This window comes from Convolutriloba macropyga, chromosome 4, assembly GCF_964194025.1.
Source record: "Convolutriloba macropyga chromosome 4, txConMacr16.3, whole genome shotgun sequence".
Lineage (NCBI taxonomy): Eukaryota > Metazoa > Xenacoelomorpha > Acoela > Convolutidae > Convolutriloba > Convolutriloba macropyga.
In genome coordinates this window covers 50,930,557-50,955,236 of record NC_134471.1, presented here as the reverse complement: position 1 = coordinate 50,955,236, position 24,680 = coordinate 50,930,557, and the positions used below count along the sequence as shown (strand labels likewise).

At 35.1% G+C, this 24,680-nt stretch overlaps 1 protein-coding gene across 3 annotated transcripts in view; it reads left to right on the top strand.

Moving 5' to 3' along the window:
- LOC142338490 (uncharacterized) overlaps positions 1-20,303 on the top strand; it is a 32,509-nt gene extending 12,206 nt beyond the window's left edge. For all 3 annotated transcript variants that reach the window (XM_075388269.1, XM_075388267.1, XM_075388268.1), the window contains one exon: positions 19,994-20,303. In XM_075388269.1, the coding sequence (XP_075244384.1) occupies positions 19,994-20,271 (278 nt within the window). In that variant the 3' untranslated portion in view covers positions 20,272-20,303. The remainder of the gene's footprint in view (positions 1-19,993) is intronic.
- Positions 20,304-24,680: the final 4,377 nt, after the last annotated feature.

The following is a 24,680-nucleotide window of genomic DNA, read 5'->3' as shown; positions in this document are numbered from 1 at the left end:
GAAAGTTTTATGCTAAAGGGAAAGAGAAAACTGAATGACTGCAAACACTTTTACAGAAAGAAGTGATAGATTTGGATACATTTTCATGCCCTAAAGTTTAGGAAATTGTTACCCCAATTAAACATTTTACTTGTGCTCTACCTTCTCTTTACTTGCCTGAGAAACAAAAGAAAAGACATTGCGCTAAAAGAAAAGCACAGTTGTATTTCCATTGGCTAACATTCCCCGCCAATGAGCCGTCGAGTGGAGAAGGTAGCTCCTTCAGTTCTTCAAGTGAATTTATCTCCAAGTTTGACAGTATGCAGTTGCATAACGAATGACAATCAAATAAATCTATCTTTGGTCAGAGAAGATAAAGTAGAATCACGTGGGCAATCCATTCTGAGGAAACAACAGATTATTTGCAACTTATCGGAGATTGAGACACTGAAGAAATATCTTTCACTGCTTGAATACTTTCAAATGTACCATGTCTTTACAAGAGAAAATGAAAAGACTGAAATTAACCCCTTTACCTATGCACAAGTCGCCAACCCCAGTTCAAGTGAGCCTGGACGACCGAAGTCTCCCTGATGAAATCAAGCAGGTAGTCAGCAAAGGAAACGTGGAGTCAATTGCCTACTACGCAAAGGATTGTGGCATGCAATCGAACTACAAAGTGACTTACAAGAAAGAAGACAAAGACTCTAGATATACTACATATGAATTTTTTTACGGTTGAGAGAATTACTAGCAAAATAATGAGCTAACACACAAAAAACTGATGTTTTAATTCATTTTTGATCAAAACATCTTTTCAAATGAGTAATAAAGAAGACCAGAAAGATTCTCCTGCTGGAATAGGTTTGAATGATTTAGTTTTCAATGAAGAAAATCAAGAGAGACGCTCTTGGAAATTTTGTAACTCTAGACTACCACGATCAAAAGTAGTGTATTTTACTCAAATTATAATAATACTGTTTCTTATTGGTGTGTCGTTGATAAAACTTGTGTTTTTTTTATCTTGATTGCGAAGAGTCAATATTTTGGTTTTCAATGCTGTCATGCACAGTTGGCTACGCGCTTCCTAATCCGAAGCTATGAACAAGATAATTTAAACAAGCGATAGATTGTTCATGGCTGTTTGTGGGCCGTCATGCTGTGGTAAAACTGAGCTCATTTTTCAAATGTTACTGAGAAACAGTTTTTACCCAAAATTTAAATCTATTTACTACTTCTATCAACATTAGCAACCAAAGTTCAGCTCTTTAGAACATTTTTTTCACAAAGTTTTCTGGATTTGATTTGATTTCACAGCTGGAAAACTGTCTGCTTGTTTTTGACGGTTCTTGCGAGGAACTTTTCAATGATAAAGAATTTTCTAACCTCGCAACTGCTGGACGTCATAGAAATATTAGCGTCATTTACGTTAAGCATTACTTATTCCAACAGAGTAAATGATCAAGAACAATTGATCTCAATACAACCCACATCATTTTTTTCAAATCACCTAGAGACATACAGCAGATCACCTATATTGGCAAACAGTTAAATAACACAAGTTTTTTAAAAGAAAGCTACGAGTTTGGAACAAAATTACCCTTTGGACACTTACTCATCGACTTGGATCCAAAAATTTCAGACTCCTTGCGTTATTGTTCAAATATTGTACAACCAGGTCCAACAATTTTTTATCTATCTTCCTCCAAAGCGGTCATAACTAATTTACCAGATGAGAGAGAAAGAGTTATGTACGCTAAACCAAATGCTTGCGCTGTCTGATGGTAATTTCAGAAAGTTCCTCAAAGAAGCACCAAATAGTTTTTTAAATTTTCTGTGCGAGTGTTTGCTCAATGTCATCAATGGCAATGTTCCAGTCAACATACCGTTACTAAAAAATCAAGAGGACTCATTTCAGCAGTTATTATCAAAGAAAACAAGTCTGAAGAAAAAGCGATTTATTTTGACGAAAAAATCACAACTTATCAAGGCAATAGCATTCTCGTGCTATCTTTACTTAAAAGTCGAATAACGCATGCAGAAGAATTTGTTTGATTCCCAAGAAGATGTTCATATCCAAAAATCCAACCAAGGAAGAAATTTTTGATAATCCAATATATCAACAAAAAGCCACTCAGTTATCGCTCCTACAAAGATCTAATCCAAATTTTGAGCAGAGCAGTGGAAAGAAAGATGCTGACACAAGCACTGATAGACGTATCACGAGAACAAGGAGTATCGGTGATGGAACAAGTGATCCAGATGATGTAAACTCAGAGTCATTTGTTAGTGATGACAGTGAAATCGAACCTGTAGTGAAAAAACGGAAAGATTCAGCCTTTGACTCAATAATGCTGGAACTAAAACGAATGGATGAAAATAAAACAAAAAGAACTGCAATAATCCTGAAAACAATTTTGATTCCGATACTGCTTCTATTAGTGAAGAGAATAATGTTCTCCATATTGAAGATGAACCTCAAGGAGTGAAGGTGACAAATTTCTTGTACAATTTACGACAACCTACCAAAAAAATTGACGTGCAAAAGTATTCCAAAATATTGAGTGAACTTGATACAGCAGCCCACTTGGTTTACAATACTCATGCAAAAAAAGTTCTCGATGAATTTTACAGCGAAGAAGAGGAAGAGCAACCGACTCGAAAACAAAAGAGACAGCAACAAAAACAACCAAGAGGAAGATTTGAGACAAAAGAAAAAATTGCAAAGCCAAAAGTTGATGAGAGCAAAAAGAAGACAGACGAAGACACGATTAGAAAAGGCTGGGCTTTCTATAGAGGATGTGAAGAAACTTGATAACCTCTGTTTAAAAGGACCTGCGTCATTTGGAAACGCAAAACGACTGCAAATTTTGGGTAAATTATCAATGAAAAAAGTAAAAATGTATCTGAAAACGAAACCATCCTTCACCAAATTTCGTTCACGTTGCTTCACATTTCCAAGGCTTAAAGTAATTGTTAACGACCTAAATGAGATCTGGTCCGTAGATCTAGCATTTGTTGATAAACTTGCAAAGTACAACAGTGGTGTGAATTACTTTCTTGTTGCAGTTGACTGTCTGTCAAGATATCTCAGAGTTGAACCACTAAAAACAAAATATGCTACAGAAACTGCAGAGGCTTTCAAAAAAATGATCAAACATAAGCAACCTAAAAAAGTTTGGGTCGATGATGGCACAGAATTCAAAGCCCTCTGCAATAAACGCGGAATTCATTTATACAGTACGTTCAGTGAGAAAAAGTCTGCTTTTGCTGAAAGAAATATACGTTCCCTCAAGAATATAATATACAGATACTTAGAAGAAAAGTGGACCTATTCATATCTAGATAAACTGGATTCATTTGTAAAACTATCAATTATAGAGTTAATCGAACAATCAATCTTGCTCTAAACAAAGTCACGAAAAAAGACGTTCCGCGACAGGTATCGTTGATTGCGAATACAACATATTCTCAAAAACCAAAATTTTTTGTCGGTGATCGTGTACGAATACTGAAAAAAGAGGAGACGTTTGGAAAGGGTTACAAACAGTCATTTACAGACGAGGTTTTTGAAATTTCGTCTATCCCAACATTGAACCCTCCAACGAATTCTCTTATCGATACCGATAAGGAAAATATTCAGGGTAAATTCTATCAACCCGAACTCCAATTAGTTCGAGAGTCGCCTGTGCAAAATTGCAAGTAAACGTTTTGAAGATGAATTTACGGTACATGTAATCTCCTCCGCTTCGATGGAGATCTTCGATCAAAACACATTGGCTTCATTCAGGAATTTTTTCAATGATGAAATACAACTGTCGGGAGACTGGAGAGTAGCTTTGAGTGAAATTATTTTTCCAACAAAAATAGAGCACATCACCAACGGAGTCCTAATTTTTTACAGTTTAAGTGGTTTAGAAGATCACCAACGGAATAGCTCTGGAGCCAATGTCACATCACGTCCATACAACGGTGAGCGATTAGCTTTCATGCCAGGAACTTTTGATACTGTGCCACAGTTGTTAGCTACCATTAAAAGAACTGTTGGTTTACCAAATTTTTCTTTCAGAGAAATTAAAAGTTCTGGTAAATTTGAAATTGTCTTTGGAAAATATGAGGGAATTACGTTTCCAAGCGATGAAATTCCTAGCATTATTGGTTTAAGGGTGTCCCTGATGGACGAGGAACACACATTGGGTACAAAATGGACACAACTGCAAATAAACTGATGAAAAAAGATGATACTAAGGCTTTTACGGGTGACTTTCCAGCTGATCTGTGCGCCGGGAAACATTTGATATTCGTTTATACAAACATTATTGAGTATCAATACGTGGGCGATGCGAAAGCACCTTTATTACGAGTCATTGATTCAAAACAACGATTGAAAAACGGTAGCGTCTGCGAGCTTGAACCAACACACTGAATAGTTTTTTAGAATTTGGACTACAAAAAATTTCTTTCAAATACGATTCAGTCAATTTCTATAGAACTACGCACCGAAACAGGTCAATTAGTCCCCTTTTCAGGGACTGGTAAAGTTATTCTGACGTTACAGTTCAACAAATTTGGTGAGTAAAAGCAATGGATTAATACTACACCAATCAAGCATCTGCCTTGCCTTATTTTTCGGGACACTATAGGCAAAGAGGTAGCGGTTTTGGAGCTTCAGCAAGTGGTATCGGAAGAATCGCTCTACCTATTGCAAGAAAATTTATTTTACCAGCAGCAAAACGTGTTGGAAAAGAGCTTCTGTTACAGAGCGTACCAGAGTTAATGGACGTTGTCAGTAAAAAAATCTCCAAAGCAAGCGCTGAAAAACACGATATCAAATACAGTCAAAAAGCAAACAGGAGGCTCATTGGCACTGCGAATGAGACAAAGGCGAATTAATCGTAGACGATCTAAACGTTCAGGTTCAAAAGCGAGAAAATGTAGCAAAAAAAGTAAGGTGATCTTTTCAAAATACACACAGCCAAAGAGAAGTCGGTCGGATTTCTTTGCCAAAGTTAAAGACGATCGGTAATATGTTACCAACAGAGGCAACACATAGTTCCTTGGATTTATTCGAAAAACCAGCGCTTCTTGTAACTTTTGATGGGAGCTTTTGTCAAAAAGTAGGGCCAGTTTACAGTCCTAACGGACCCATGCTTGAGTTTGAGCTTGCTGGAGACAGAAATAATTTTATTGATCTGCAAAAAATTTTCCCGGAAATCAAATGCAAGATAGTTCAGGCTTCTGAAGCTGATTTAAAATATGATGCTGGAGCTGCAGCAGATGTAACCAAAACAGACGCTCTTTACTTTTGTAATAATGTTTTACATTCAGTCTTTTCTGACTGTACAGTATCTGCCAACGGACTGAAAATTTCAAATGCAAATGGAAATTATGCTCACAAAAGTTTCATTGAAACCGAATTTTCTCACAACAAAGACGCAAAGGCTACTTGGTTGGCTTGCCAAGGTTATTCGTAAGAGGATAATCCTGGAGCGATAGCAACAGCTGAAGTTAACAGACGAAAAGCTTTGGTTAGACAATCTGCTGAATGTACTTTTTATGGAAAAGTGGCAGTAGATTTTTTTACATTTGATCGACATCTTTTGAGCGGAGTCACATTGCGAATTTCCTTTCGAAGATCAATAGATGATTTTGTTGTAATATCTGACGATGCTGGAAAATCATACAAAGTGAAAATTATAGAAGCTAATTTGTATGTGAGAAAAATGACATTGAACGACGACATCGTTTCTGCCATTGAAAAAACTTTACTAACAAGCCCAGCGTCCTATCCTTACTTGGAAACTATAACAAAATCATTTCTGGCTTCTACTGGATTGCAAATTTGGAAACAGGGAGATGTTTTTAGCAGGGAGCCTATTCGACGTCTTGCCATTTGTCTTAACACAAATGAAGCTTTCTTAGGAAGCAAACAACTCAATCCTTTTACCTTTCGTAAATTTAATCTGGAGCAGATATGTATTTATCGAAATGGACTCCCCGTTGCAGACATCCCCATAAATACAGCTGACGTAAAACGCTTGTACCTGAACACAATGTCAGATTTAGCCTATATTGACAATGGACATGGAATAAGTTTGTCTGAATACCCTAACCATTTTATCATGGTGTTTGATCTCACCAACACTCAGCAGGCGTCACATGATTTTGTTCACCCTGAACTTACCAATTGTTCAATTTCAATTGAACTTAAGTTTTCAGCCGCGTTGCCCAGTAATATTGAAATTTTCATAATTGGCGAAAAAGCGAGCACAATTTTTATCGACTCTGCACGGAGAGTTTCGAAAAATCTTATTCCTACAAATTGATGGATGAAGATGAAATAAACAACCTCGTTCAAGGATATAAACGTTTGAAGTACAAACTTCATGGTGTGTTTGCAGCTGACATTTTTCCGCTGCACTTATCTCAGAACAGTTTCATTATTGTGAATGTATCAACTTCTCAATCAATTGGAACACATTGGATACTTATTTGTCAAAGGAACGGAGATAATATTTTTGCGGATCCCTTGGGACAAAATCTAACTTCATATAAACATTTGCACAATAGACTTGTTTCCTCTGCTGGTATTATACAAACTGTATATGAATTGCTAAGAAACCAGCCAGTACAAAAACTCAATATTGTGTGGCTTATTTTGTATTTATATTGCTCATTATCTTTTTGGTGGAAAAGAAATTATAAAATTGAGTGATGTTGAATTGATACGTTTTGCGCTTCATATGATGCTCTAACACTACTAACATGATTTGATTGAATAATTTTTTTTCCAAAACTTTATTTTTTCTTCAAAAACTAAGCGTACACACAAAACATCATTGTCAATATCTAACTTTCCATAGCCACTCACAAAAATATCCATTATTTGGCAAAAAGCACCAGAATGAGGACCATACAAAATGTTTTCAAATCTCTTTAGAGTTTCAGTTGGTATCCGGTCAGTTTGTAATTGCTGATTCAATGTTCTCTCAGCATTATCCAGAGATTTGTAACCAACAAATTCATTTTGGCGGTGGTTTCTGCTCAGGGCTTCGATCAAATTTGGTAAGCGCTTCTGAATGCCTGTTGATTCTCCTTTTGTCAACGGTGCTGAACCATTGTATTCCACAGCTAGTATGAGTTTTTCGAAAATCTCTCCAGTTGTCTCCACTGTGGCCTCATTTGAAAAAAAAATTGAAAGTTGTGTACAAACAAGGAACTGTATAAAGCTTATTTCGTTTCAATACACATCAGACACATCAAACAACACATGACAATGGTTAGAGGGTAAAACTTCACAATAACCGTTTTCAAAATGCATGCATAAAGCGTAATTCTTGGCAAACATTGAGGATGGTTTCTCTTCTGAAACGAAAAACCTGAAATTCTTTTGAAATTGTTTAAAGTAGGCAGGTGAGCGCTCATACATAGCTTCCACCATTTTCTTTACAATTTACTCTTGATCAGATAATTCGTGTTCGTCGTCTTTTTGCTTTAACTTTGGTGGTTTTGCCGGGGTTGGTTTAGTTGTTGAATCAATGTCATTTGAGTTTTGAGCAGCCGCTCGAATTTTTGGAGTTTTCTTTGACAACTTTTCAAATTCTTCCAAAGTCAGGGTTATTCTTTGTTGAAGTTCATAGTCATGTTCACCCTTTTTGAATGATTTTAGAAAGATATAAGTTCCTGTTCTTTCATATGTTTTGAGCGTGACTCGAATCAAGCGTTTTTCATTCTTAGAAACGTCAAAATGAGCGTCTCCAAACTCGGCGTCTTTTTCAGCTGTAAATGGCATTCTGATTTTGTTGAAATTTGAAATTTGTTCAACTGTTCTTCTTCAAGAAATAGGGTATAATGTCTCCCCTGGTGAAAGTAAAACTCAACAATTTTAACATAGTGCTAAAAATAGAATTGTTCAACTGATAAGAGTTTTGTAAAGGGCGAATATTAAGGAGAATAATTGTTTCATTGTACTGATTAGCGTTTCAGAACCACATGTGCTCTTTCGCAAACATTGTACGTAGAGCAGTCCGCTTAAGGCCATAAAACAGGTTCAGACGGATTACATGTATGTTCATTTCACCATTCAGCGCTAATGTTTAATGAAAGCCACTTGTAACCTTAGGTTTTGAACAGTAAACCATGGAGCAAAACTCTTATTTAATAGCTCTAACTAAAATGATTTCACGCGTTTACTTTATTATCAGTCATAAAACCTATGCCGAGACCACGACTAAGACAAATAAAACTTCTGTAGTTTTATGCTTTTCCAGTTTAACTACTAAGTTAATCACATGAGTACAAACTTCCAACTCTTTAAGTTGTGAACCGAATTCTGGTAACCCACTCATTCACTTTTTTACTTGCGATTGAATAACAGCAAACCAACTGCTCGTTTTATTTCTTGAATTCTTCGAACTGTTCGTTTCAATTTCTGATTTTCCCAAAAATACAAAATTCACCAAAACTGAAATATCTAGAAATGTCTTATTATATTCTGTGTGAAAGCGAAGGCTCCGGGGAACGGACAATTGCGTATCAAACTTTTTACGAAATTTTTATTGACCTCATACAACAGAAGAAATTCAATGAGAAGGATGTTTGGAATACCCAACAACATTGCATGATTCCAAAAATCTTTCTAAACTTTCTATCTCAACTTCCTGATAAACCGTCATCAGATTCGATCGAAGGATCGTACATCACGTCAGGTGGTATTATTTCTCCCTCAAAACTGGAGGATCCTCTTGTGGCTTACGATATAGTTAATTTAACTGCTCCGGTCAAGAAAATTTTGTACAAATACGGTTGTGATACAGTTCCATTCTTTGAGAACCAACTAGGTGTTACCCAAGCTTGCGATGATCTTGCTGACTTATGGGGGCTACCTCGATCACCTGAGTCGCCCTCAGCACCAACACCAGCAGTTACTCCAGTGATTGATGCGAGTCCAGCTGCATCCCCAGCAACCAGCCCATCTCTCTTTGAAAATATGAAAAGTTGCATTAGCAGCTCTCAAGAAAATTTCAGTGGTCTCTGGAGCAACCTGTCAGGTACTAACTTTGAAACTCCAATAAAAACTCAACACAACCAAGAAAATCAGGATACAGCCAGCACTATTGAAATTACACCGGTGAACACAGAGAACCCGGAGACCATCAATGCTCCAAAGAAAAGAAAATCATCGACCCGTGTGAGAGAGCTGTTTGAAAACTCAGACTAAGAGAAATTTTTTTAAAACTGGAACAATTTCAGTTATCTCCTACTCTTTGGCAAAAACATTAGAAAGTTATGTACAACACTGCATGCACTACTGGATTTTGTGGGTCAAAAAAATTTGATTTTTATAAAAAGTGAAAAGCAATAATTCCACATGTTAGCGGGAAATTGTTATTAATATTGGAAGTATTTCATAAAGAATTTGTCAATATATTGAAACTAAAAGGTTCAGTGGTGTCCAACTCTAATGTGTGTTGTGTTGCAGTTTCCCAAAAAATGATTTACTTGATCTCAGATAATTTTAAATTTCTTGTTTTTGGTTTTATAACAACAGAGTTATAACCGAATTTGGCTGAATGCAAGAAATCCTTAAATCTTCAAAACAGAAAACTTAAACGTACGGGTTATGGAATTTAGTAGAATTGTTTATAACTAGAGTCAATCGGCTCACTGTGATCGAGGTTCAAACAAACCATTTTTAATATAAAAAATTTTGAGGAAAGAAGAGTGAACAAAATAAATTTTCATTATTTTGGAAAAAAAATATCAAAAACCACAGAAAATATGTAAGTTATTCCATTTTTTGAAATACAAATAATCCTCGCATAAAGCCTTCTATTAAAACACTTTGATTTCAATCAATTGACTCACTAACTAATATTATAATACAGACCAACTAATATTATAATAAAGACCAACTAATATTATAATAATTTTTGGGGAAATTTTATTATTTTCGAACATTTTTTGTGAAAGAAGTCAATTTTTTGCATATTTATTGTAAAATCTCAAAAACTTGATTAAGGATTTTGGAAATTTTCTCTGAGAGCTCATGACATTGTGTTGGAAGTCGATTGGAGGCAATTACTTGTTCCTAAGAAAAAATTTTTTTCATAACAGACCATCAGTTGATTGTAGATTTTTTATGAAAAAATCAATTTTTTTTTGCCAAATTTTTGGTAAAATCTCAAAAACTTGATTAACAATTTTGGAAATTTTCTCTGAGCGCTCATGACATTGTGTTGGAAGTCGATTGGAAGCAATTATTTGTTCATATGAAAAAATTTTTTCATAACAGACCATCAGCTGATTGTAGATTTTTTATGAAAAAATCAATTTTTTTTGGCAAATTTTTGGTAAAATCTCAAAAAATTGATAAACGATTATGAAAATTTTCTCTCAGCGCTCATGACATTGTGTTGGAAGTCGATTCGAAGCAATTATTTGTTCCTATGAAAAAATTGTTTCATAACAGACCATCAGCTGATTGTAGATTTTTTATGAAAAAATCAATTTTTTTGGCAAATTTTTGGTAAAATCTCAAAAAAATGATTAACAATTATGAAAATTTTCTCTGAGCGCTCATGACATTGTGTTGGAAGTCGATCGGAAGCAATTACTTGTTCCTATGAAAAAATTTTTTCATAACAGATCATCAGCTGAAAATTGTTTTAACTTTTTTCGTTGTATACAATTCATTGAAGACAATTCAACTTATTTGGAAACTTTGTTGACCATTTCGGTTCCCCCTAATACGACACATTTAATATTTTGTTCTTGATTACACCTTCTTTAATACTTGGGCAAATTTTAATAATCCTGTCAAGTAGCGCAGAGTTTTATTCAATATTTGGGATATGAAACTTTATCAAATCTGGGAAATAAACAAATTGTTCATTGCAAAGTGGGCGTTGGAGAGGTCAAGCACAATTTCAATTGTATACTTGATCAATGGCAGTGTTCAAAATGTTTGGGAATTATACATAGGTTGAATATTCAATAAAACATGCAGAAATTCAATTTTGGTTAAATGCTTAGGGAAACTAAACTATAAAATTGCTCAAGTTTAACATGTTTTGCGCCAACCCATACTTATACCTGAACCAGATAAGATATATAAGAATCTGATTTCAATTTTTGATACCGAAACGCAATAAAACGAAATTCACTGGTACAATTTTGAGCTAATGTTTTTTAGTGATTTCACTATTATTTCACTATATATTTTCACTATATACAACGGAAGATAATGTTTGACATTTGATCTGTTTAGGCGTTACTGGGAGCAGCGTGTAAATTTGTATTTCTCTAACTTTCACTTTGCTCCGTTGACTGTCTCTAAACGTGTGTGCGAACACTTTCTCAAAATACTTATCAAATTCTTGCAAAATAAAACTCAAACTACGAATCTTGAATACATTGGATCTTTGACAATTCCTATTGCTTCTGAAACAACCTTTCTCTAAACATTCTCTTTATCAAATTCAAACCAACTTTTATAAAAACAATTTTCTATCATTATTTCAACTTTTACAAAGCAGTTTCTAGTTTAATTACCATTTCTTACAATCTTGATCAGTTAGCTTTAAAAAACAACATAACCCCAAAATACAATCAATTCTGTCAGAATTCCTCTGTAATGCACAAACTGTCCGGCTCATTTGTCTGATAGACGAGCACTGAACAAGCATTTGCAGAGGAAGCATGACATTCATCCAGACGTGCCCACGTTCAGCTGTTTCAGTTGTTCAGAACAAGTGAAAAGTTTGCCCTCCCTACGCAAACATTCACAGGTTTCCCATCACCAACCTATTCTGAAAGTGTGTTATGCATGTCGTATGGGCTTTCATACAAACTTTGACTTTGCCCGTCACATAAAAAACGAACACGGTCTTCAAGTCTTTGAAATGGGTCCAGTTGAATCGAGTCCCGCAACGCCAGTTGTCAGCTCAATCAAGGGGGGCATCAACTACTATGAACTTCATCCTACCAGTAACGATCTAGAAATCATGGAATATTTGTTCAGAAAACGAAACGAGATTGAAGAAGTCATCAGAAAACACACCAATCAGTACCCTCAAAAAATGCAACTGATGGTTGAGATGACCCTTCAAAAACCTGGAGAAGAAGAACCAGAAAAAGTCAGCGTCTACTTCAACACGAATACAACAACGGTATACTACACAGGTATAACTGATACCGTTTTTGAGGAACTAGTGGACAACATAGTTTCGAAGCTGGTTTCTTTTTCAAGCTATGGAAGCGGATGGCAGCTGCAGACAATTGACAAAATCACGATCAAACTGGTGCGTTATATTCCAGTGAGGGGGAGCAGCTTCATACCATTTCCGGATAACCATCCATTGAGGAGAGACTCCAATCTCCTGAACATACACAACACAAATGATGACAAGTGCTGTCTGTACTGTTTCACTGCTGGGTATCATCTTGTCTACTTGAAAGAGAAGTTGGAACCGCCTAGACCCTGCTTCAGACCCAGGAAAAATATTTTGACATATAGCAGCGAGAACCCTTCAGCAAAGCAACCGATTGGTGAATTTGATATGCCGATGAGCCTGTTGGACATTTCGATGTTCGTAGATTTAAACGAAGTTCAGGTCAACGTTTTCAGGTAACCCCACTTCTTTGCAATAGTTATCCAAAAATTCACACAAAAAACTTTCTTAAAAAAAGAACCAGCTAATGAAATTAATTGATGTAAAAAAAACCGTGTTCACTAACTAAAGCTCTCCAAAAAAATTGTTTTTAGGTATGAGTCAAAACAACTGCTGCCTTTGAGACTCTCCGCTGGAAAAAATTATCCTTTCCTTCTTGACTTACTTCTACTCAGCAATGGAGAAACCTACCATTATGTTTTGATAGTAAACTTGCACAAACTCATCTCAAAAATTAGTGGAAAAGAATATCGTGAAAGAAGTAATCTGTGTCGAAACTGTTTCCACATTTGTTCTTCCATTGAATACTTCAACACACATCAGCAAAAATGTCTCGAACAAGATTCGCTACAAATAACTATGCCTGGTTTAACGAAAAACAAAGTGACATTCAAAAATTTTGCTGCGAGGTGGTTTTCACCCTTTGTGATTTACTTGGACCTTGAATCATTGATAGTTCCAGGAGCAACAGTGAAAAATCAACCAAATGTCTCCAGTACTCATGCTTTAGAGAAACATCTACCATGCAGTTATTGCTTAATGGTCATAGAGCGAGGAAACCCTGAACCCATACACTTTGACATCTATACAGGTCCTGATAGCATGGAGAGATATTTGTCCAAGATCGAGAAGCTAGCAAAATTCTTCTATCATCAGAAGAGGAAGAATCCCATCTTCATTGGAACACCACCTTCAAGAACATTTCATACATGTTGTTGGATTTGCGATGTTCCCTTTGAAACTGATGATGAAAAAGTTCTGGATCATTGCCACTTTCGGGGACAATTTCTGGGTTATGCTCACAATGAGTGTAACTTGAAGCGCAGAACACTTGACTATACGCCAGTTATTGCTCATAATATGATGAACTATGATCTTCATCACATTGTTAAAGCACTGCACTCCGCAACAGCAAATGTAAAGAGTGAAGTGATACCCACGAACGATGAAAAGTTCATTGCTTTGAACTATGGTGGATACATTGAGACTAGAAGGCAAAAACGAGACGAGGTTGCTATCTATGAGTACTTACGATTCATTGACAGTTTCAAATTCATGCCCAGCAGCCTGAGTAAATTAGTACAGACTCTGCCAGATGATAAATTCACTATCTTGGATAACTTTTATTGTGGATATAGTCATGAACAACGTGAGCTGCTAAAACACAAATGAAACTTTCCCTACTCTTATGTCGATAGATTTGACAAACTAAACAACCTCGAACTTCCTGGTATACGACACTGGAAAAACAGACTGAAAAATAACAGCATCGACATAACGTATGCGGATCTTGATCAGCTGAAAAAAGTTTTCAGAGAATTCAATTGTGAGAACCTAAAGCAATTTCTAGAGCTGTACCTCACTGGAGACGTTCTGCAACTGGCATGTTGGTTTGAAGAGTTGTGGTCTGTGTGCTATAAAACATACTCGCTTGACTGCGCGCAATTTTACACCGCTTCAAATCTCTCAGGCAGCGCATGTCTAAAAGTTTGCCAACCACAACTTGAGCTTTTGACTGACCGCGAGCTGCTTGATATGACTGAAAGAATGATCCGTGGTGGGGTAGCATCAGTATTCAGCTCAAGGCTAGAAAGGGCTAACAGTCCTTCACTGCCCAACTATGATGAGTCAAAAGAACTGGCATCGATCATTTATATCGATGCAAATAATCTTTATGGCCGGGCTATGTTCAATTATCCACTACCTGAGAAAGCGTTCGAGTTGGTAACCGAAATAACTCTTGAGGAAATTCTCCAAACGGACGATAATGGAGAGATTGGGTTTGTTGTTGAAGTGGACCTGGAATATCCGGATGCGATTCATGAGAAGCATTCGGATTTCCCAATCATTTCTGACAAACAACCAATTGACCCGTTGGAGCTCAGTGAGTACCAGACCCAAATGAAAAACGCACTGAAGGTTTCAGCAACAAAAACAAATAAACTCAGACAAACATTTCATCCTAAATCTCATTACGTTACCCATTTCAGAAACCTGAAATTCTTTGTTGAACAAGGAATTATAGTAACAAAGATTCATAAAGCTATCAAGTTCCAACAATCAAAGTGGTTATCAAGATATGCTGAATTAAATACCCAAAGGCGAAAAGAAGCAACATCAAAACTTGACCAGAATTTCTTTAAGCTAATGACGAATTCGACATTTGGTAAACTTTGTAAAAGTTTAAGGAATCGAGTTACTGTAACTTTTGTCCGCACTGAAGACGAACTTTTAAAAGCTACATCTGAAGTTGTCCTTAGCACTATAAAAGTTATTGACGAAAATTTGTCGCTCATTACCAAAAAGAAACAGAACATAATGTGGAACAAGTCTACCATAGTGGGCGTATGTATTTTGGAACTGTCCAAACTTTTCATGATGGACTTCCATTATAATGTGATGAAAAAAGAAACATCATGCCATCTTTTATACTCTGACAAAGATGAATTAGCTGGAGCACCAATTGAAGAGTTCTGCGCACTCAATCCAAACTTTATTCTTTAATTGCTGGCGGTTTCGAAAAAATGTCTGCTAAGGGCACCAAGAAATTTGGCCAGTCAAAACTCCACCATGAGCTGTTCAAAAAAACCCTCGAAAACGGTGAACTTGTCAGACTCGAAAATGTAAAGATTGCTTCGACAAAACATCAACTAGAAACTGTATGTGTGAACAAAATTTACTTGAGTGCGTACGACGATAAGAGATACATAAATGCTGACCGGAAAACAACATTGCCTTTTGGACATTTCTCTCTTCGAGATGAGTACATTTCAAAGAAAATATGTGATGAGCCCGATTGGGGAATCGAATCAGATGAGGATATTAACGTCTTCAATTTACCCGAGGGTGGGGAAGCGTCTGGATGGGGAACCCTGATCCCGGTTTCAACCAGCGCACTTATTCAAACGAGGAACTTGAAGACGTTGTTGACTTAACTAACCTCTCTGAAATGAGCAATGAGTCTGACCATGAGACTCCCAATAACCCCTTTATTTTGACAGAAGCTGAGGAAAACGAGAGATCTGCCACCAGTCCCTCTTCCAGCGACGATTACACGCCTTTGTCAGTAATCAAACAGAGAAAAATAGAAAATCAAAAGAAGAGAGGAGAGCAAAAAAAATTTACCCAGCATTAGTCGACCACAAATAATTGAGGAGGAAGAAGTTCAAAGTAATAGAGACTCCCCAATTATCTGTACTAAACGCCAACGTATTGTTATTTATGATTCTGACTCAGTTTTAATAATACTGCTGCTTTGGATAGTTTAATTAGTACATCTTAGAAAGGAAAGTTAAAAATTTGCAATGTAAAGTGTTAAGAAACTGTTTTCTTCAATTCAAAAGTTAAAAAGAAAACGTACTTTAGAATCTCTCTCCCTGAAGAGGCTTCGCACCTTGTCACTCAAGCACTTGTTTTTTAAATGGTGCTCTTCCAATTCAAGTTTTTAATAAAAGACCTCCTTACAAAAGGGACAAGTTTGATCGGGAACTTTACCAGCTGCAAGAGAACGATAGTCGTATAAAAGGTTGGGCTGGAGGTATGAATTGCCTCTTAAATGGGCTTTCAATTCTGGGAGGAAAAAAACAGATTTGCAACATAAAGTACAAAATTTTAGGTATATATCAGGGTGATGATGGCAAAAATGGGCGTTTTTTTTCTTGATTTTTGTCAAAGTAAATGTCACAAATTTTGCAAATATGCATTTCACTGAAGCATTGAGCAAATTGTATAGATTGAGCTCTTAGCGCTTTAAGTAGAGACTTTAAAATGGAGATTGAATATTTATAACTTCCAAACTTCAAATTTCAAACCCTCATTTCTTTACTGTAGGCAAATAGGAATAGTTCCAGACATTCCATAACAAAATATTCCATACCACACTGACTCTGACAAGTTAATTCGGTCCCTAAATAGCCCCCTTGAAGTCTTCCATTCACCGACACAATTCGTCTTTAATAGTAATTTGAACATTTTCCCTCACTACCGCAATATAATTTCAAAGCCCATAAAAACATTCAGAATTGATTTTGTCTAACCATTAACTTAAATTTCCACAAAGTTAATTCCCTTTGATTCCGTTCCTCGTAAATTCCACACCGTAAACAAATCTCTGACAAATCCAAACATTTCCCCGCTCTCCAAACTAAATAAAATGCCAATTTAAAGTTTTAACCTCAATCGCGCCGAAAACATGAATTCAAAACCACCAAAACCCAATTCCCAAGTTTCAATTTACATGAACCATCAAAATGAAATGGAAATAGCTGAAAAGTATAGTAATTTGCCTTACACTCTGAAAAAATTACAAAGATTTCACTTTTTCAGAGGTAAAATTTCTTGTAGGGGGGGGGGGTCCGAACCCCCCTACAAGCACTAGGCAAATTACTATACTACTGGTGTATGTGTATGTGGATGCAGGGTTGATAAAATTTTATGTCCACCATGTGTCAAACTCTGGTCGAGACAGGATGTTAATCTTGCATGATCTTGCAAGAGTCTTGCAAAAGGATTTTAATCTTGCAAGATCTTGCAAGACGATGGAATCTTGCAAGATCTGCAAGGCGATGTGAATCTTGCAAGATCTTTAAAGACGATGTGAATCTTGCTAGATCTGGAAGACGATGTGAATCTTGCATGATCTGCAAGACGATGTGAATCATGCAAGATCTTGCAAGACGAAGTTGATCTTTCAAGATCTTGCGAGATTAACATACAGCTACACGACAATTACCACTATTACTGCAACACGCTAAAAATATTGCGCGCCTAAGGTAAATAATGTATTACATTTTGCGCTTTGCACATAAATATAATGAACTTGTCCAAACTGAGGCCTGGGTTACAGAATTACCTCGCTTAGATTCAAGACGGAAAATGTAAGTTTTTCCCCTGAGCGGCTCTAAAATTAATTAAAACATCTTGATCTGCTTGCTGTTTGCAATTTACAGTTACAAAGTTGCAAAGTTCCGCCAAGTCAAAGAAAGAGGAAGCAGATTGATTAGGGAAATGAACAATATACATCAACAAAATCACAAAATGCAGCAATTTTTAAAAGGGGAAAGCAGACAACGGGTGACTTCAACGAGTTACAACGGGGAAGATCAATCATTAATGCTTTCAGCTTTCAAAAATTTAATGAAAAGATTTTTTGAAATGAAGAAAATAAAATTTGTCATAGTTCAATGCCTATAGAAAAATTAGAATTCACATTAGTATAAACGTATTTGTGTGGTGCGCCCACTATCCGTCAAAATCAAAATAATAATTTTCTCCACCTATATTGAACAGAATAATTTTAATTTTGTATCTCAACACCGCAGACAACGGCACCTTGATTATATTCCAAAAAACAAAAACTGCCAAAATAACAATCCGATTTCTTTTCTGAGAGGACAAATTGAATCACAAATTATATGTTCCTCGTGAAGTTATAAATTTTGAAGTTGCTAACTACTGAAATTAAAATTTTCAGGATTTAGGTATGTATCTTTGCCTTTGATTTGTTTCATTATCAGATTATTCAGTACAGAAGAAAAACATATCGTATGATCTGATATAAACACAGTCCAATTTGATACTGCCTGAATCTAGAATTGAAAGCAATTTGGCTCGCCTTGATTGTTTAAAACGTAAGGAGGATTTCACTCTCCATATTGAGCAAGCTTGCTTAGAATTGAGATTTCTATGGTGTCTGTTCTAGCTGGCCGTATCGAGGTTTTTGCTTCAAAACTTGTCGTAAATGCGTTGACAGCCTACAAAGGAAAAAAATCTCATCAGGAAGATTATCTAACACAAAATAGTCTTACGCAAAATTGTTCCAAATTTCAACGCTTTTTTTAAAACAAAATTTCAGCACTTGCCAACAAAATAAACGGATAGCCTTTTATAATTTGGTGGCAATAAAATTTTGGAAAAGTATTTTTTTCAGCCTCTGTGAGGTTATTTCTTACGCGATAGTTTCCGTTCTTCTGCTCCGCAATTTCCATTCTTTCAGCGTATTTTTTACACAGTTTCAGCACACTGAGATCATTTAAAACAAAATTTCTTACTTACGCCCACGAACACCTTTATCCGGGTGTTAATGATTGTCGCTAATAGTAGTAATTGTTCAGATATCATGTTATTATATATACCGCGCTACAAAATTTCTAGCTAAATGACGCGGGACTTGTTTTGCGAAATCCCGGTTGCGAATTTTTCTACAAAGAATCAGCACCTGATGTCGGATGACAGGGCCTCGGCTAATCAAAGAAACCCTCACTGTTGTACGTCTCTTAACAATTTTCCGTAGGCTGGACAGGTTCGACATTTGTTACATCAGATTTAACTTTTAACTTTTTTAGATTTATTTTTTAAAAAATGACGATTTTGGCTATTTTGAGGTTAACAAGGCTGAAAACGCATTAATGACCTCCTATGTCCCCAGGCTGCTAATTTATTGCATCGGGTAGCTTTGGGGCGATTTAAAGGTACTTCGATTAAGTGGTTAAACAACAACTTCAAAATTGGGGCAAGTTGCAAAAATTTTCTCTCTAATTTTATTGAAAAGTAATTTTTGAATTGGTTATCAACTTGCAAGTGCTACCCAAGTGCGAGCAAAGACTTGCAAGATTTGTAATACTTGCCCAGTACTAAAAAACGAAATAAGACTTGCTTTTAGACATGCCTAGTACTGACATAGACTTGGAGTTAGGTACCGGATATTACTGAGGGCAGTATTAACGTACCAGCAAAAAGAGTGAATTCAATTTAACTACGTAGAAAAACTTATTTGGAACACAGAAAAATTCTCATGCAAGAGAAGAGTACATATTTTCTCAAAATTACCGAGGAAGAATTTGACATGACACCCACCGTTAGAATTATGGAGACGAGATGACATTACTTGAAAAACAAATGTTTTCAGTGACTACTAATTGTAACAAAATGAGAATACGCAGGTTAACTTTAACGTGTATATCTTGGCTCTTTGGGAGTTTGTCATATAAGTTAGGTGTCGAGTAATAAAAAACTCGCCTAATGAGGCTTATTGCAACACTATTCCAAAGGAAAGCGCAGTGACAAAAGATAGGTTAGATAAAACAGCTATTTTGACAAGTAAAGGATGTCTAAAACTGAAGCTTATTTGCAAACCACACTACTTTGTGAAAGAAGCTAGAACTCGAAGGAAAATTCGAACACAATGATTTAATGCTAGAGGGATTTCGAGAGCTCTTATTTCTTAAGTATGATGAGGGTCATTTTTGAGCACAAGACAGTGTTCTTAAACAAAGACATGTCTGATTAGAATTGGAAAATTCACAAGTGTCTTTTACAACGGTTCTAGATTTTCCAATTTTTAGGAGCTGACGGTGTTTGCAGCTGTCTAAAGGCCACCAGTTTCTCAGCCAGCATACAGTATCCAGCTACATATGACAGTTGTTGCATATCATTCGTGGGAAAATTGCTGGAAAAAGATTGCATGCAGTTTGATTTTCTCACTATAATGGAGCGGTGCATAGAACCAGTAATTGAGTTCGCTCGATGTCTTTCATTCGCAATTTCGACGAATAGACCTCATTTTAACCTTGTTTTAATTGCATTGTTTATTAATAAGATTCTTTTTAGTTTTTATTATTAAAATTTAATAAATATTGGCGATAGTCGGACAAAGTTTTTAACCTATCAACCCTTAAAACTGAGTTTCCCGTTGTTTGGTTAAGATTTGTTCTGTCAGTTTTTTTTGACCAACATATCTTTTGCAGAAAACGAAGCAAAAAGGCAGCATCTTTAAGATGATTCGTTCTTCTTAATATCAATTTTGAAAACTAATTCGTTTTTTAGGTATTTTAAATATTATAAGGGGGCTTTCAAACTAATTGCAAACCTTTATTTCTTTCATAATGTTTCCGGAACTTTTATCACGTATTCGTGTAACAATTTATAACTCATATCAGAGAGTTTATAATGAACAATTTTATCGAGTCTAACTTGCAAATTTTTGTAGCATAAGATCTGATCAGTATCTCTAAGTTTTTATAAAATAAAACTCATGCTTTTGGATGAATATCTTCAAAGAGCATACAAAATGCTTATCAGGTTTCCGTAGAGCTTATGAGAGCTTCACGTTTATTTGCAACTTTTTCATTGAACTTTTTATGATTCGGTCACATAATTAAAAACAGTTTTTCGTCAGCTTTTAGGGAAATGAGCTTTGTTTTTGTCTCTTTAAAACTAACCAAATCTTAAAAACTCACTTAATTTTATCAGTTCCAATATTTCTCGGCTTTTGCTCTTTAGTGTTTTCAGCGAATGATGATGAAAACGTCAACCATTGATTTAATTTTCTCAAAACATGCCAATGGTCAACATAGCTATTGAAGCGCCGTTGGGCTGAAGTTGCGCTGAAGTTATGGAATTTCAGCTGGTTTCTGGTTCTTCAAAAATAATTTTGTAAACCTCTTTTATGTGATATTAAATTGAATTGTCAAAACCAGAAAGCTAGATAATTACTCAAAAGTGTTATGAGTGTTTTTGAAAAGAAAGTGTTTCATAGAGTTATAAAATCAACATTTTTTCATTTTCAAACTTAAATTACCCTTAACAGATTTATTCATTAACGAACGCAAAAAGAGAAAAATTATGCAGTGATAAATACTAATTTGACAACTTCAAGTATTCTCATATGATGCTTTTTGAGATCTTAAACCATAGCAAAATAAAATTTTTGGAATCATTGGGAGATTGAGAAAGTAGAAATCAATCTAATGGACAAAACTTTGGTTAGAATTTTCTTTTACTTCAGAGAAGCAGAAAATCTATAGTTAATATAAACTGGTAATCATAAAAACTTCAGAAGTTCACGTATTATAGGCTAGTATATTAGACTAAGTGTCAGTGGTACAAGATAAAAAGTTGAACTGTTTAAAAAAAATTAAAAAAACAAAAATTATATCTTTTAAGGCAAATTTAAATTAATTGTAAGAGTGCCTTTAAACTCATTAATTCGAAAAATTGAAAAAAAAAGGAATTTTATGCCAATAAAATTATACAATATGAAATTTCAATCATTGCCATTCGATGTTCTTTTCGACTATAATTCACAGCATGATAAAAACTTCCGGATCTAGTGCCTATGTTATAATAAATAAAATACAAAGCTGTTAAGTTCAAATACCAGCTTGATGACCTTTTTTTTTCAATTTTCGACTGCATTTATCAGAAAAAAACAATTGTGAGATGAGAAAAACAATGAGATCCAATTCATTGGATGATATATTCTGATGATTTAATTCAGAGACATTATACAGTATTCCAATTGTACATACTTTAACTTGTTAGAGCTGATGAGGTGCTGTTCAGGTCTTACACGATAAATTGAAATCAAAAAAGATTTTTTTTTGGTATGAATTTAACATTATTTACCTTATAAACTTTCTAATGAAATATTATATCAGATTTTACATTATAACTCAATAAAAATTTCAAAACCATTTAAAGTGAGATACGGGTTGGCAGTAATATGCAAACGCCCATTTTCAGGAGTACCTAGAAAAAAGAAATCAAGATTTATTCTCATTTGGTTTTCTTATCGGGATCTGATTGCTGATTAAAGATAGAAAACTTCCGAGTTTCAAACAAACACCAGAAATTATGATCTTGAATGACTTTGATCTCCCAACTCGATTGTTTTAAAGTAAAACCGTTCTAAAAATTATCAGAAAAACGAAGACGTATCATAGTGGTTGGTTCTTACTGTACAAATTTTCCACATAATGACATTGCTCCACATTCCGCAAGACTATTGTATGGTTGTTGTCCATTGTTTTTGAAAGTTACTGTAGTCCTAGTTCTTAATAAGTCCTTGGTTGCATTTTTTTTCAAACTTTGGCTCAGTTTTTCTTTAATTATTTGCAAAATTACACTCCACAAAATTGAAATTTTAAAATATTGCGAAACAATTTTATATTTGCAACGATAGGTATAGTTAAATTTAATAGATTAAAATTAGATTAACATTAGATTGGGCTTTGCCTAAATTTTGATTTTTTTTACTGTACAGCAGGGAGAATGCCTAGATTTAATTAAAAGCGTCAATAACAAGAGGGTTGAAATTTACGTATCTGATGTTTATGTATAAGACCTAGTTTCAGCGGTACCAGATAAAAATTTTTTATCTTTTTTGGTAAGTATTTGCAAAAAATGGATATTTTTTAAGCAAAATTTTAATTATTTTTAAAATTGCCATTAAGTGCAATTGAATTATATTAGAGACATCGGACAAAATTTTTATTGCAATGATCAGCTTGTTATCATAATTCTGGTCACTCAGAAGAAAAGAAACAACAAGCAATTCGGCAGGGAGCATTTAGATCTTTTTAGAGAGTTTAATGACTTTTTAGACGGCCCATTGATGTTGTATTTTGACATCGGGTAACTTTAAAGTGAAATGCACAAGCTTTGTCCACAAAATTGGACATTCGAATGTTACTAATTGGACAGATACATGTTTAAGAAATTGGTTCTTTTTGCTGTAGCACACTTTCCATGAATTATGTGAGAGAAATTTGCCAGTCTTAAATCAGCCGAACCCTTTTATTTATAAATATGCGGCCTTAAGAGTTGAAGTTGCCAACAGCTTTCTTCTCATCTTTGTTTTCGACCTTTAAGAAATCATATCTCGCGAGTCGAAGTGTTTCTTCAAAATAAAATGTTGAATAGCAGGGAACAGTAGTGAAAACGTTTCTCCAGCATCATTCAGCAGCGAACGCGCTCAAAACGGTGAAGTTTTCTACTATTAACGGTAATTTTTGCGGGAAAATTAAAGTGGATTTTTTTGAAAAGTTTGCTGTTTTCAGCGGTGAATTTTTTTTTCACAGATTTCATTGATGAAAACGCAATTTTTACAACTCGGATTAAGGAATTGACTATTTTCCACCTTCAAAAATTTGGAATAAAAGTTTGCGCAACTCTATAATATTACCCTAGTAAAAGAGGGGGATGAGGGTGGAAGATTGAACACATTGAAGTTCCACTATGAGTACACTTTTGTTTCATAATTATTCCACATTAATTCCATCATTCAATTCCAAAGATCGAAATTGCGGATAGGCGTGAAAGTGTGGAAGCCGCCACTATTCACTTTAATTGAACCCTAACTTTGCTCTTAAAATAAATGACTCAGATTTTTTTATTACATCGGTGAAAAAATTTTTTCAACTTTTCCTCTCTTTCCACAATTTTTTTTCACGGTGAACGTCTCGATCTGGGAATCTTTCACAGCAATCATTACATTTTTATCAATATTAGGAGTTGACAACTCGAGCCGCACTTGACGACTGTTATTACTTGTTTTAATTTAACATAAGCGTATCATATATCTGTAAAATGTTGATTCTGTGACAATGACCGGACCTTTCTCGAGTGAACAGCATGCGTTATTATGCTCAGAAGTTGAACTAAAATGGAACATGATTTTCATCTCCAGGAGTTCACAACTTCATAATTAAAATTGATCAAAAAACATGCCGAACCATTCACGAACATCATTGAGGTGATAGCTGATGAACTTATTTTTTATGCATTTAAAATTGAAGTTATTCAACTTAACGAACTGAATTGTGAATTACAGGCGGTGCAAGAAAAAAACGAAAAGCGATTTATGTGCTTTTTATAATATGCACGTCTTTCTAAAGCATGTTTAGAAAAAAGAAATTTCATGATGCTGCCATTAAGAAAGTCAGTCTAATTTAATATACAAATCGCAGCTTGTTACTTGAGATTTTTGAACTCAATGTAGCTTGCATAGCAACCAATTGGTGTACTTTTAAGTAATAAAGCCGAGTTCATGTAATAACTGGTTAGAACTTGAAAAAAACGTGCGCGTTTGTCACGATCACAGCAAAACTCATTTTAAACTTTTGAGAGCACCACCAAACACATACCTCATTTATTACTTTTTGTAAGTTTGATATTAAACGAGCTAATTTTGTTATAACTAAACAAAATTGAATTGAACTGATTTGAGTAATAATCTGAGAGAATGAACAA